At 45.4% G+C, this 13,829-nt stretch overlaps 1 protein-coding gene across 3 annotated transcripts in view; it reads left to right on the top strand.

The window, feature by feature from the left end:
* Positions 1-13,829, top strand: part of GRK5 (G protein-coupled receptor kinase 5) — a 250,610-nt gene that overhangs the window by 168,209 nt on the left and 68,572 nt on the right. For 2 of the 3 annotated variants that reach the window (XM_019485911.2, XM_019485912.2), the window contains exon 4: positions 3,263-3,340. In XM_019485911.2, coding sequence (XP_019341456.1) covers positions 3,263-3,340 — 78 coding nt within the window. Of the gene's footprint in view, positions 1-3,261; positions 3,341-13,829 lie in introns of those variants that run through there. The other variant, XM_019485914.2, reaches the window with a different exon arrangement.

Raw genomic sequence — 13,829 nt, 5'->3', positions numbered from 1 at the left:
TTCAAATATTCCCTCCAGTGGTTCTGCTATGATGTTGGCCAGTGCCTTCAGCACCCTCGGATGGAGCCCATCCGGGCCTGCCGATTTAAAGGCATCCAGTTCTTCCAAGTGACTCTGCACCACCTCAGGATCTACGTATGGAAGTCTGGTGCCTTGCTGCTGCCTCTCTACAACCCCAGTGAGAGACTTGTCGTGCCCCTCGCTTAGGAACACTGAGGCAAAGAACTCATTGAGGAGTTCAGCCTTGTCCCCCCTGTCTGTCACCAATTGCTTCTGCCCATTTAGCAGGGGTCCTATTCCTCCCTGGGTCTTCCTTTTACTCCCAATATATCTAAAAAACAATTTCTTGTTGTCTTTTACTTGGGATGCCATCCTCAGCTCCATGGTAGCTTTGGCCCATCTAACTGCCTCCCTACAAGCACAAGCAGAGGAGGTACGTTCATCTTTGGTGATCTCTCCCTGTTTCCACTTCTTATATGCTCCCCTTTTGGCCCTTAGGCTGCCCTGGATTTCTGTGGTCAGCCAGGGAAGCCTTCTGGCCCCTTTCCTTCCTTTACCTCGCACGGGGATCGTCTCGCTTTGTGCCCGAAGGATCGTTTCCTTAAGACACAGCCACCCATCTTGGGCTCCCATCACTTCAAAACTCCTACTCTGCAGTGCTTCCTTGACTAATCGCCTGAGTTCATTTAAATCAGCTTTCCTAAAGTCTAGCACTTTCACCCTACTAGTTACCTTACCCACTCGACGTCTTATGGTGAATTCTATTATTAGGTGATCACTGTCTCCCAAATGGCTACCGATCTGGAGGTCCCCTACCATGTCATCCCCCCCTTGCCAATACCAGATCCAGTATGGCATTCCCCCTAGTGGGACCGTGTACCTCCTGTGTCAGGTGGAGGTCCTGTACACAGGTTAGAAACCTGCGTGAGCGGTGGGACTTTGCTGTCTGCGTCTCCCAGCAGATGTCTGGGTAGTTTAGGTCCCCCATGACTACCGCCTCTTTAGCTTTTATGGTCTCCGAGAGCTGCCTCAGGAGCCCCAAATCTATTTCTTCCCCTTGATGTGGGGGTCTGTAGCAGACCCCTACCACCAAATCCCTTTCTCCTTGCCCCCCATGTAGCCTAACCCACAATCCTTCTACTTTCTCCTCCTTCGATTCCGTCTTGATGAGGGTCGATGTATATTGCTCATTGACATAGAGCGCAACCCCTCCCCCTTTTTTCCCCACCCTGTCCTTTCTGTACAATCTATAACCCTCAACATGTACCGCCCAGTCATGGGATGAATCCCACCAGGTTTCCGTTAGCCCTACTAAGTCATAGGTGTTTAGTGCAAGCAGGAGCGCTAGTCCATCCTGCTTGTTTCTCATGCTCCTAGCATTAGTATATAGGCGCTTGAGCCCTGCGACTGGTGCCTTTGCTGCCCCCCTGCTCCGTGTCCCAAGGGGCCCCTTATTTCTTACCTTCTCATTTCTTACCTGTGCCGTAGTGCTGGCCACCCCGCGGCTTGCAGGTTTCCAATGTTCTCTTTCTTCAGGCTGGGCTGTCCTTGTGGGTGCCACATGGTTTGGTGGTCCACAGCTTCCCCCACCCTCATCTTCCCCTCCCCCCGGCGAGCCTAGTTTAAAGCCTGCCAGAGGAGATCTGCCAACCTAGAAGAAAACACATGCTTACCTTTGGGGGACAGGTGAAGCCCATCCCAACTGAGCATGTCCCTCGTCGTGATGTGCGGGTCGTTGTCCAGGAAGCCGAAGCCTGCCTTGAGACACCACTGCCGAAGCTGCCAGTTGGTCTCCCGGATGCAGTTCTCGTGCCGTCTTCTGCGTCCACGGACTAGAACAGGGGTGGGCAAAATGCGGCCTGAGGTCCGGATGTAGCCCGCCAGGCCATTCTATCCAGTCTGTGGGGCCCCTAAAAAATTTAGAAAATTAGTATTAATCTGCCCTGGGCTGCCTGTCATGAGGCCCTTGATGGCTTGCCGAAACTCAGTAAGCGTCCCTCCGCCCAAAATAATTGCCCGCCCCTGGACGAGATGATCTCTTGAGGTCCTTTACAGCCTTACTTCTTTATTATAATTTTCATTATCATTTAGTTATTGTCTTAACTGGGACTGCAAGCTGTAGCTTGCATTGGTGGAGAACTTTGTCTCAATGTCTCAATAGTAAACTATTGAGCAGGGCTGTCCCTAGGAGGTGCAAATCGGGGCGACCGCCCCAGGCCCCGTGGAACCAGTCAGAGCAGTGTGGTGATGCTGGTGGGCTTCACATCTGGTCGCTCAGCCCTGCCACCGAATCCGCTGCTGAAATTGGCACGTCCGACTGCCTCCCACCCACGCCAAATCTGCCACCGGCTTCCTCGCGTCCGGAGGTGGGGCCCGCACCCTGCTCAGATCGTCTCCGCTATTGAGACACCGAACTATTGAGCTAATACTATTGCACTATGTCTCAGTAGTACAAAATTAGGACTTTCTTTTGTTTCCTACATAAAATTTATCCTGAAACTCATCACAGGTCAGCATTGGTACAATATGCAGGATACTCAGAATAATATTTTAAAAATCTAAACAGTGTATGCACATGCTTTTGTAATGCCGAGTTGAAATCAAAGATCACCCTCATATGTATTGAATATAGCTCTGTCCTTTTAATTTACCAGGCCTTGAAACACCCCATGTTTTAGAGATCTCTCTTTTTAAAGTGGTTGCCTCAAGGAGCACTAAAACTAATTAGCAGAATCTTTTTGAGGTAGAGGTAAGGTTTGAGAAACAAGTCTTAGACTGAAAGAATGAAAAACTATGGGTATACCTGTTTTTCTACCTACTGAGAAAGCTCTTGTTATTCCTAAATAAAATTGTTTTCCCATGATAGAGATTAACAAAACAAATACACTTCCTTTATCCATTAGACTAATTAATTTCCAAGCTCACAGTGAGTAGAAACATGTAAAGATCCCTGAGAGTGGTCCCTAATTATGAAACATTTTCAAAACATTAGCTTGACAAATCAGTAAAGTATAAATGAATGAAACTACTCCTATGCACACTACTTAGAACAGCTGGTTTCAGAGAATAATTTTTTCATTTTTGGTCAAAACATTTGAAGTCTACATTTTTCAGTACAAATCAGCTCTACAGGCTTCATCAGAAGATTATATTTGTTTTCCAAATTATTCATCTGGAATCTTTCAGTTGAGGTTATGTCCTAAATCAAAGTATAATGGTGAAATACGAGTGCTAATACTGGTGATCTTTTCATCTGTTCCAGGCAGAATATGAAATTGCTCCGGATGAAACACTGGGAGAGAAAGGAAAGGAAATCATGATCAAATACCTCACCCCAGAGGTAAGGGGCAAAAAAATGCTATTATTGAAGAAACTTAAGATAGAGCTTTGCTAAACAGAATCTGTTACAAGATCTATAAACTAGTGGTCTGAAGTTTATTCGTATTGCCATATTTTCTTGCATACAACGCATAGCTTTTTCCCAAAAATTACCCCCCCCCAACAAAACTGTGTGTATTAAGGGAAGCTGATTCTTTGCCTGAGATAGAAGCACCCACTTTGATGCAGGAGCTGTGGCATTATTAACCACAGACAGCTCAGGAAGTCATTTGACTTAATGGCTTGTTTTTCACTCCACAGGTGTTAATGTTTGTCTCCTTTCTAATGGTTTTGATATTCCAGTAATCAAGCTAGCCTTTCTTAGGACAGTTTGCTGTATGATAAGTGTTTGTGGTCTCTGTCCTCCTATTTTACAACCATGAAAACTTCTTAGCTCTTTTCAAAATCATAGATCCACCCATGGAGAGCAGTCTTCAGCAGCAGCTGGGATATCAGCTTTACTTGAGCAAAAAAGGGAGAGGGGGTCAGCTGAAGATTAGCTTTTGTCTCTTCTCTATGCAGCCATAACTGTGGAAAAATCTTTTTTTCTTCCATTCTGCCTTTCAGAAACAAGGCAAAGTGTATATTGTTTTGGGTCATGTTGTATGTGAGAGAAATTGATAATCTTCAAGAAACAAAACAGAATCTGTTATGAAAATGGCCAAGTATAAATGCCTTCAAATTTCAATCCAGAAGTTGGTTTTGAAAGATAATGAATTTTCTACGGACCTTGTTTACTCATTGATGCATAGAGAGTTTCCCTGGTCTCTGCTTTTTCTGTATGTCATGCACGTATGGTGTGACAAATCTCTAACACAGTGACCACCATTAAAAAGTCAACAATTGCTGACATTAAATATTTAGTTCCTACAGAACAGTCTGGAAGGTGTTAGCAAATGGCAGTTTTATCACAGTGAGCATTGCATCTTGGTGAGAGATGAATGAAACTCACTGTTCGTGTATCTGTATCCAAGGTGTATGTTTTGTATAGTATAAAAATGGACTACTATTCTTTGACCACTTTCTTCAGCCATCAGAGGCCCAGGTTTAGGATCATTTCCTTTTCTTATCAATTCCTTGATGGGCTTCAGCATATGGAGAACAGCACAGGGTAACACTGCGTACAGTGGATGGCACTCCGCGCAGAACTACAAGGCTGCTGCAAGAGCTCTGGACGGGCTGCAGCTGGGACTAACTATCTTTTGATTTTCGATTACTTTCTGACAGGGGTGCACTGATACATTGGTCTGATATTGGATTGGCTCCGATATAAAAAAAAATCGACTTGATTGGAAATCGACCTGATGTGGTCGATAATGTGGCTGATAAATGCCCCATGTGCGCACACAGCAGCAGTGCAGCACATAGGCAGCAAGGACCACAACCCGACTGCTTGGAGAGCTGCATGCAGCTGATAAGTCTGTTGTGGTGGAAGGGGAGGGGGAGAGGGCATGGTAGGGGACAAATCAAGGCCCCACACGGTGAGGGAGGGAGTGTGGCTAGGGCTGGGGCTGGAGTAGGCACTGCCCAGCCAGGGTGGGACACAGGATGGAGCTGCAGCAGGTTGCGGGGTGGTTCCCACTGCTGCACACTCCCTGGGAGGGCACTGGGTGAGGCATGTGCCCCCAGATCTGTGCACGGACTGGGGCAAGCTGGGCCCAGGGCTGTGCAGGGCTCTTCCTAGAAGGGGCTGGGGCAAGCTGTGCATGGGGTGGGGCAGGCAGTGGTGCTGGGAGGGAGTGTTGGGGGACTACAGCGAATTTTGGGGTGGCTGTAGCCCCCCCTGTAGCCCTCTCTCAGCACTGCTGCTGCCCACCCCAAGTGCAGCCCATTACAGCCCCGACAGAGTGAGTCCCACACAGCCCCAGCCCCAGCCCGCAGTGGCAGCCCACCCTGCACTGCATGCAGATCTGGGGGCATATGCTCCCATGGCTCCCAGCATGCACACAGCAGTGGGAACCGCCCCTCTTCTCCACGCATCCCCCTGGACGAGTCGTGGCTTCATCCCACGCCTTGCCCTGCCCCAGCTAGGCAACGCCTGCCCCAGCCCCACTCCCTCTCGCACTGCAGAGGCCTCGATCTGCCCCCCCTCCCACACCCCTTCTCTTCCCCCTCCCCTTCCACCACAACAGATTTACCAGCCAGACACTGCTCTTCAAGCCGCCAGGCTCCATATCGGAAATCGGATCAGTATCGGCCTATGCGCCTCCTTAAAAATGGGCTATCAGTATCGGCCCCAAAAATCTCTATCAGTGCACCCCTACTTTCTCACCATGTTTAATCTTTGTCCAAACTTCTCTGCCAAGTAAGCATTTGATCTTCAAATACAAGAATGATCCTAAGTTTTTTCCTAAGCTCCTTAAAGTTCATAAAAGTAACCGAGTACCTAAACCACTGCTTGGACAATTTTACAAGAGAAACACGCTTGACTCTCAGGATAATGAATAAACTTTATTTGAAAATGTCCTTTTAAATGCTACATTTAATAACATAAACATTGAAATGTTTTGGAGATAGAGGGGCAGGGCAGACCATTTTTTTTCCATTGGTCATTTTCCTAGGAAAAAATTTGATGGTGTACTTTTACTTATCCAGAAGAGCTCTTTGGAATCTGGTTTCGTTTACTGAGCCTGGATAGTCTCATGGACACAAGAAAGAGCTGCTGCTGCTATGACTTGCTGCCACCCATTCATTATGGGCATTATGTTCCACATTGAGTTCTGTTTTACGATGGTGGTAGTTTGGCTTTAAGTTTCTATTAACAGAGTAAAAGGGACAAATAGTGAGTTTTGAAAGGCCGGAGGAACTAACGAGCTGCTTTTTCCATCATTTCCCTTTTGTATTGGGTCACATTTTCCCCAAGTCAGATTGGCAACGATCGTTTTGTCTTCCTCTGTAGTACGAGGCATGATTCTCCTCCGAGCACTAGGCTACTCTGAGAATACAGTAACCAACTACTTCCTAGTTGTTGTGTCGGCAGTGCCCTTGTGTGCCTTTCTGTTATCTGTACCATGTTATAGGGGGTTCTTGGTATTTCTGGTTTTATGCTTCATAGTTGTTCACAAGGGTTTGAAGTGGCAATTTAGGAAAGTCATTAGGTAATTGGCAGCTTGCAAATGCACAAGACTGAACCTGATGATGAGATGGACCCTTTCTGGCCTTTGTTCCTACTTCTTTTGCTTTTTTGTGGAGGGGGGAAGCGATTTTAATAAGCGCTTGAGTAGGACTGCAGTTACGGATTTGAGATACACACAGCTGGGTACTTTTCAGGCTTCCCAGCATATTTTGGCCAATGCATCTCAGTGCTGAGCAAAAGCGCTGCTGCTGTGCTAGTCCCTTAAGCAAGTTCCCTGAGCAATGTCTTGCAGCAGAAAGACCTTGGGTTAATTTTTTGAGGTGAATGAATGTGCAGTGAAAACTAGGCTGAAATCAACCCATTTCCTCCTCATCAGGGGGAAAGTGTGAGAACAGAGCACACTACTGGAGCTCAGGCATTGGAGGCTCCATTCCCTCTACCGTATCCTCTCTGTGGCATGGGGGCAGGTTGCTTCATTTCTCATACCTATTCCTTGTATGTAACATTTTGACAATATACTTATTTACCTGATAGTTTGTTCTTGTTTATAAAATATCTTCAGATCCTTGACTACAAAGGGCTATCAAAATGTGATTCCTTTGCAATATAATTCCAGTTCTTTGGCAGTGGGGAGTTAAGGCATTTATACACATGCTCCGGAGGCGTGGGGGGACACTTTAGTTAGCACAGCTCATCAAACAGATTATCTACTATTAACCCAAGTCTCTTTCTCATACAAAGCACCTAAATATGTTGAGTAGGTCCTGATGGGATACCATCCTTGCCAGCAAAAAAGGACTCATATTTATGCAAGAGGCAAGGTGGGTGATACCTTTTACTATACCAACTGCCAGGTTGAGCTAGACTTCGACAAGCCTTCAAATGCAATGCATTCTTCATCAGGTGTGACAAAAAAAGTAGGCACAGTGATTAAAATAGCGATTAAAGTCTTTTAGGCATTTTTATATTTCTCTGTTTAATTACCTATGCCTGAAAACACACATAAGCTAAATCAGTTTTGTAACCAAACAGACATCCCAGAAATGCAGGCACATGCCTGCTGTGGCTCGGGTTAGAAGCTAGGGGCACTAGAGCAGCCCTCCCTTCCCTTGTATGGGGCTGAGCTGAGGGGGGATTGGCCAGGCCCCAGCAGGACACTGTGATTAGGAAGGGGTCCCGTCCCTTGATAACAGTGCATTTATCAGCTCTATTATCAGCATTTAACACCCCATCAGAAAACAAAGCCTTATTCATTACACACTCCTCTTAAACAGCTTTTTCCAAAGGAAAATGCACACCTCTGGCTTCTTTACTGTTCATTCCATCCAGGAAGATCACACACCAACTGCAGATGCTTGCTCAGCCTGACGAAGGGTTTTTAAACCCAAAGCTTGTTAAGAAAAATTTTTCCAACTATTTCGTTGGTCTAATAAAAGATACCAGATTTACCCAAAGAACCTTGTCTGCCTTTTCCAAAGGAAGGAATGCAGGGACATTACCATCTGAACTGTTGATTACCTCCAAAAAGCCCTAAGCGGACACTCTCCTATCTGCCTGACAGCATTCGCCAGCATACCACATGCTGGCTACAGTCTGTGCTGTGGGAGAGAGGAGGAAAGGATCTCTGCTTAAGCAGCGAATGGAGGGGAGGAGGGCACAGGGAAGCCAGCAAACCCTGCTGTGACTGCACGTCTGTGCCGAGCTCCAGCCAGGGAGCAGAGGGCAGGGGCCAGCTCTGCTGAGGAGCAGAGAGCCCTGCCCAGCCCAGCCCAGAGAGCATGTCGGGATGCTGGGGGAGTCTAGTTTATCTTAAACCAGCAAGGGGTCTGGGACAGATGTTGCATAAACCTGTTTGACTCAAATTATTTAAGTCTGATACTACATTCAACCAGGTTTATTGGTTTCAGCCATTTTCAAATTGGTTTATGTGCACTGAATACCTGTTGTGTTACAGGTTTAAACCAGTTTCTGATCAGTTAAACTGGTAATGTCTGTCCCTAGCCTAAGAGCATTAACCAACGTATCTTGGAGTAAAACATTCCTGAAAGTCCAATTTCTACGATTCTGACGCAGGATAGCAGAAATGCTCATGTGAATTTTTGCAAACTTTTTTTCACAGGTCTTATTTAGTCCTCAATCTCATTTACTAAATCTATCCCCCGAGTTGGTGGGTCTGTCTCAGATTTAGGTTCCATTTTATCTGGAGATGGAAAAGTGCCGACAGTAGTCACAAAACAGTTAGGTTATAACAGAACCGAACATCGCTGTTCCTTTCTGCTTGGCTGCTTCTGTCTTAGCCTTTTTCCCTTTGCTGGGGAAATGTATTTATTTCAGCACTGCTTTTAAATTAAAGCTTTGCATTCTATCTGCATCATTTTTCCCTCGCTGTCTGTGTGAGAGCCACCATACCCGACTCTACTAAATCATTAGCTCATTATTTGCTCACAACGCAAAGCATCTTGTGGCACTTTGTCTGAGAGATGCTATATAAAAGCAAATTGATTTGAAATGGCTCTTAAGACATTCTCCCTAAGCCATTATAGTTTATATTTAGACTCAGGTGAGTACTAAAAATGTTACTGAATAGGGTGGTTAATGTGCATTGTTATTCCCATTAATACACTTTAAAAAAAATTAAAGAATAGCAACTGTGGTCATTTTCTTATCTGAATTCCTGTTCATTCTCCTTTCCTTTAGGAAATGCACTGAATAAAAGCCATGTTTGCATTTTTTTTTCTTTTCTGCAGGAGGTTAGCCAGACAAGGGTAGATAGTTTTTCATATTCTAGTCAAAAGAGAGCAATGGATATTTTGTTAAATAAAATGTGCCTTTTGTTTCTACGAACAATTATAGGATAAGGAAGGGAGGGCTTTGTTCTGTAAAGGGGAAATTGGCTGACCAGCAGTGTCTGGCCTCCCATTTGTATACCAGCTAAGAGTCGTCTATAGTCATATTTTCTGGCAAAAATTTCTTTTTAATGGGGGTGGGAAGTGTATTGACCTTCTGTGCCAGACAGACTTTCCCACCTGAGTCCAGTTTAGCACCTCCAAGACCCCGTATCATTGTGCATCATTATGGAGTCGTCACTGTTGCATAGTATCATTTTAAAGCTGGTACTCGGGACCTTATCTTCCACTTGTAAATGCATCTGTTATCCTCTCTTCGAGATTTCTTTTCCTCCTCTTGTTTTCCCCACTGGTGAAATAAATGCAAACTCAATGCATTCATCTTGCTGGATTAGTCATCCTCTCTGATGACTACTGCTTTCCATTTCCCAGGAGAAAGGCTTAATGTATCACCCTTTAATCCCGTTTATGCAGGGGCAGGTCATACCATGATAAGAGTTGGACCCTTAGTGCTGAGGCTCCTTGCTCTATCTGTTTAGTTTTACTAAAAGCCTTGTAGGGAAGATGCTGTAATTGCTTGTTGGAACAGGCAAGAGCAAAAGTTGAAAGTGAAGCTCTGACGGAAGGAAGAAAAGCTCCTACACAACAGCTCTGCAACTTAAGCCTGAGGCCATGTCTACACCAAGAAGCTTTGCCAGCAAAGCTTCTCCAAGTCCCTCTGAGGTGTGAGAGGCCTCCACTTTGCTGCGGGAGTAACTTCACTTCCTCCGGATGGATTTGGAGCTCTCCTGCTGTCAGCAGCCAGCCAAGGGCAGCTGAAGGCACCCCCACGCCATCAGCCAGCTGCTGCAGCCCCTTCGCAAGCAGTTGCCTTCCCAGAGCGCGCTTCGTGCTCTTGCAGCACACTGACTATAACAGAGATATGTGTTTGGCCCGCTCGGAGGTAGCAACCGCTGTCTGCTGTAAGACGTTTTGGCGGCAGAAGCAGATTAATGTATCCCAAAACAGAGACTTTGTTTCCAGAGGGATGAACTTTCTGGCCTTGCTTTCCACAGATGCTCGTTCCCTAGTGAATTCAGTCCGTTGCACATGCATCAGCCTCTCTCTTACCAGCAGTGTTTTGACAGCCCCGCAACAGAGAACATGCCCTTCCATGAGACGCCGTCTGCACCTCTTGAGGCATTTGCACAGGGCACACCTGAAGTGCGCGTGGGTCGGACAGGCGCATGTCCCAAAGGGAATGGCAGTCTGCAGATCTAGTCTCTGGACTTTTCTGAGACTGCACAGGAGTCCCCCAGCCGGATTAGTGGCAAGGCAGCCAGCACTGTATTTATGACACACAAAGGAAGCAACATGGTGCTTCATGTGAACACAACAGGCTAGCTGAGGGTTATTTAGCAGTGAAAGGGCTCTTGGCTATCAAATCCAGTCCCTTGTCTTTTCAGGCAGTTATTTAACCAAGGAATTCCCCAAATCACCACTTCAGACCTTTCCACTCAATACCCAAAATGCATGAAACACCAAGAACATACCATTGATAAGAAGGAGAAACAAGGGCACTGCCAATACCCTGCCACCTTACCAGGGCAACAGATGGATAATATATGCCCAGAGGATCTCAGGAAAAAGACTGGTTCCTCTGCCACCGCAGAAGACAAAACCCTCCAGGTCAGAATTCATTTCTAATGATTCATTTTACAATCATTAGATGCCCCATTAGGTTGCTAAATGCTGTGGGGGAAATCCTGAAAATCCTGAAATCAGAAGGAGTTTTGCCATTGATTTAATGGGACTAAGATTTCACCAGGGTGCACCAATAAAGATTTTCTTGGCCCATACTGATAGCCAATTATTCACCAGGTATATCGGCCAATACCAACCTGATAAACATTTTACAGGAATGCAGTTGGGCAGCATGGAGAGCAATGCCCTGCAAGTAAGTTTGTGGAGGGGAAGGGGCATCCTGGCACTTGAAAATGGTGGTGGCAGCACTTGAACTAAAGTTAATTTGCTGAGCTTTAGTTCAAGCGCCCCCGCCACCATTTTTAAGCACCGGGATGCTGATCCCCTGGACGAGCCGCCTGCAGCTCCGTCTGACTCCCTCCTCTGGTGTCCCATTTACCTCCCTTCCCTAGCCTCTGCCCCACTCCCTCCCTCACTGCGGGGGTCCCGATCTGCTCCCCCATGCCCCTTCCCTTCAACAGACTTTCCTGCAGGCTGCTTCCCTCCATGCTGCCTGGCTGCGTTCCTGGCTCTGTGCGTGCATGTGGCTGCGCATGCATCCAGGGGCTGCGTCCAGAAGGCATATTGCATTTATTGGTAATTATTGGTTACACTGGCCCAAAAAAGCCGATAGCCAATAATGTGAATTTTCTTTTTACTGGTGCCAATCTGATATGGCACCGATATATCAGCGCACCTCTAGATTTCACCCTTTGACTTGATGGATTTCTTGTTTTCCCCTTTTATTGATTTCACTACTCTACGGGCACTATTTTATCTAGTGGTGATAGTGTTACTTAAACCTCCACTTTATATCTTGCATAATCGATACTTAATCCAGTCCCCAGAGAAATCAATATGTAATTGTTGTTTCAGAGAGAGTGCAGTCAATGTCTCTGATGATCTTTGTATCTTAGTCCTGAGAAAGCTGGGAAGTGCGTTAGGCAACGCGCTTTCTGCGCAAGCCCGTTTTACACAGACGTTCCATTTTGACGGAGGTTCTGAGCAGCAGACCAGTGACCTTGTTACATGAATTATAATCTTTATAATCCAGCTTTATTATTAATAAGCATTCTTCAATTACTGTAATACAGTATGCCAGTTGAATCTAAAACATCATACAGTTGCCTTGATTAAGAGCGCCTTTGCTGTGGTCTCAGGGTAAATGGCATTTTCTCACGGTTTGCTCAAACCTTGTTTCCTAATCCCTTGCCTGCTGTTTATAATACAAATGCTGGTTAACTAAACACTTATTGAGGATTGCAATGATGTCAAACTGCATGAGATCCTATTGGACATGACACAGAGTCTGCTCTACTCTACCCATCGCTGCCCTAGAATAAATCTATGGGTAGTCTTCTGCACTCATTTGACTGCTAAAGTTGCACGTTTTCTGATACAAGTCAGGTTCGCTAACTGCACTGCTCATCTTTTTAATAGTGCTAGCACTTGAGGACAAGTGCATGCTTGTTTTTTTTGGAAAGCCGAAGTCTCGAAGCCAAGCCTTTGTGGCTGAGCAGTCACTTTGCAACCATCTGTCATTTGTGGTTGGGAGAATCATTGGGATGACTTGGTCAGTGGGCAAAATCCATTTATCTGGTCCTTGTGTGCTGGCATTGCTCTGGCTCAACCCTTTGAAAAATGGAAACTGTTCCCAGCTGAATCGTGTCGACAAGATGCATAGAGCCAACTCTCATAATGCCTATTCATTGAGGGTAGACCCCCCACATTGCTGTTAATCTGTGGTGACTAGTGCCAGAGTCTGTGTTCTAGCCAGTGTATGTTGTATATGAGAAATCAGATGGTGCTCTCTAACAAATCAGTATGAAACCTGTGTGTTTGAACCAACAATTTGTAAAGCTGAATTTTCTCCCTAATATTGGGATCTACTGAAGCAAGATCTGCTAATTTTCTTTTTTAGCTACGAAAGCAAAATGCCCAGTCTGTTCCTAAAGGAATCAGAACTCATGGCAGAAGCAATATCTCTTATTATACCAACTAGATATTTGAAAAAAAAAAGAAGTCTTTATTTGCAAGCTTTCAGGCACAGACACCTTTCTTCAGGCATAGAAGAGTGCAAAGACTAAAATTTCTCCTAGGTGGAAATGAAAATTCATATTTCACAGGAGAGCTCAAAGTGTGGTAAGATCTCCTGGTTGGACTGTCTGTTCCTATGCCATTATCAATGAGGATGCCATGACATTCATAACTGGCCAGAATACTGTTTAAATGATGGGTAGTTTTATTCTGTCTGCATGCTTTCTAATGGAACCCTGTCTGAATTTCTTCCCCACACTCAAATCCTGAACGGCAAGTGTTTTGGATAGAATTGAGTTAAACTTCAACAAAAATCCTGGATTTGGTTTTGCCAAACCCCCAACCCATCTGACAAAGATTACAAGTTGAAAACTACCCCTAGTTTTGCCAGTCTGTCCTAATCCTGACTGCAGTTCCACTGGGAGAAGAGAGCCTTTACTTTTCACTTGCCTCTGGAAAATCATACTGCTGGTATTATGGAAATTTGTTAACCCAACCAGAATCAGCTGGGTTGAGATTCCTAAATACTGGACAAAATGTATAAAATTAGCTAAAGCCCCACAGTGCATGTAAATGAAGCAGTGAACAGCAAATAACATTTGCTATCCAACAGGACAATATGAGAAATGGGAGTACATTTTGTACCCTGCAGTCAGAAGCATATTTCTTATTCATATAAGCATATTTTTTATATGCTGGGTGAAGTGCGAATGTAACTTTCCCATGATTCTTGTGTAACCCGTATCACTGACAATGAGCTTATCCTGAAC

This window comes from Alligator mississippiensis, chromosome 6, assembly GCF_030867095.1.
Source record: "Alligator mississippiensis isolate rAllMis1 chromosome 6, rAllMis1, whole genome shotgun sequence".
Taxonomy (NCBI): Eukaryota; Metazoa; Chordata; order Crocodylia; family Alligatoridae; genus Alligator; species Alligator mississippiensis.
This window is presented reverse-complemented; position numbering and strand designations above follow the sequence as displayed.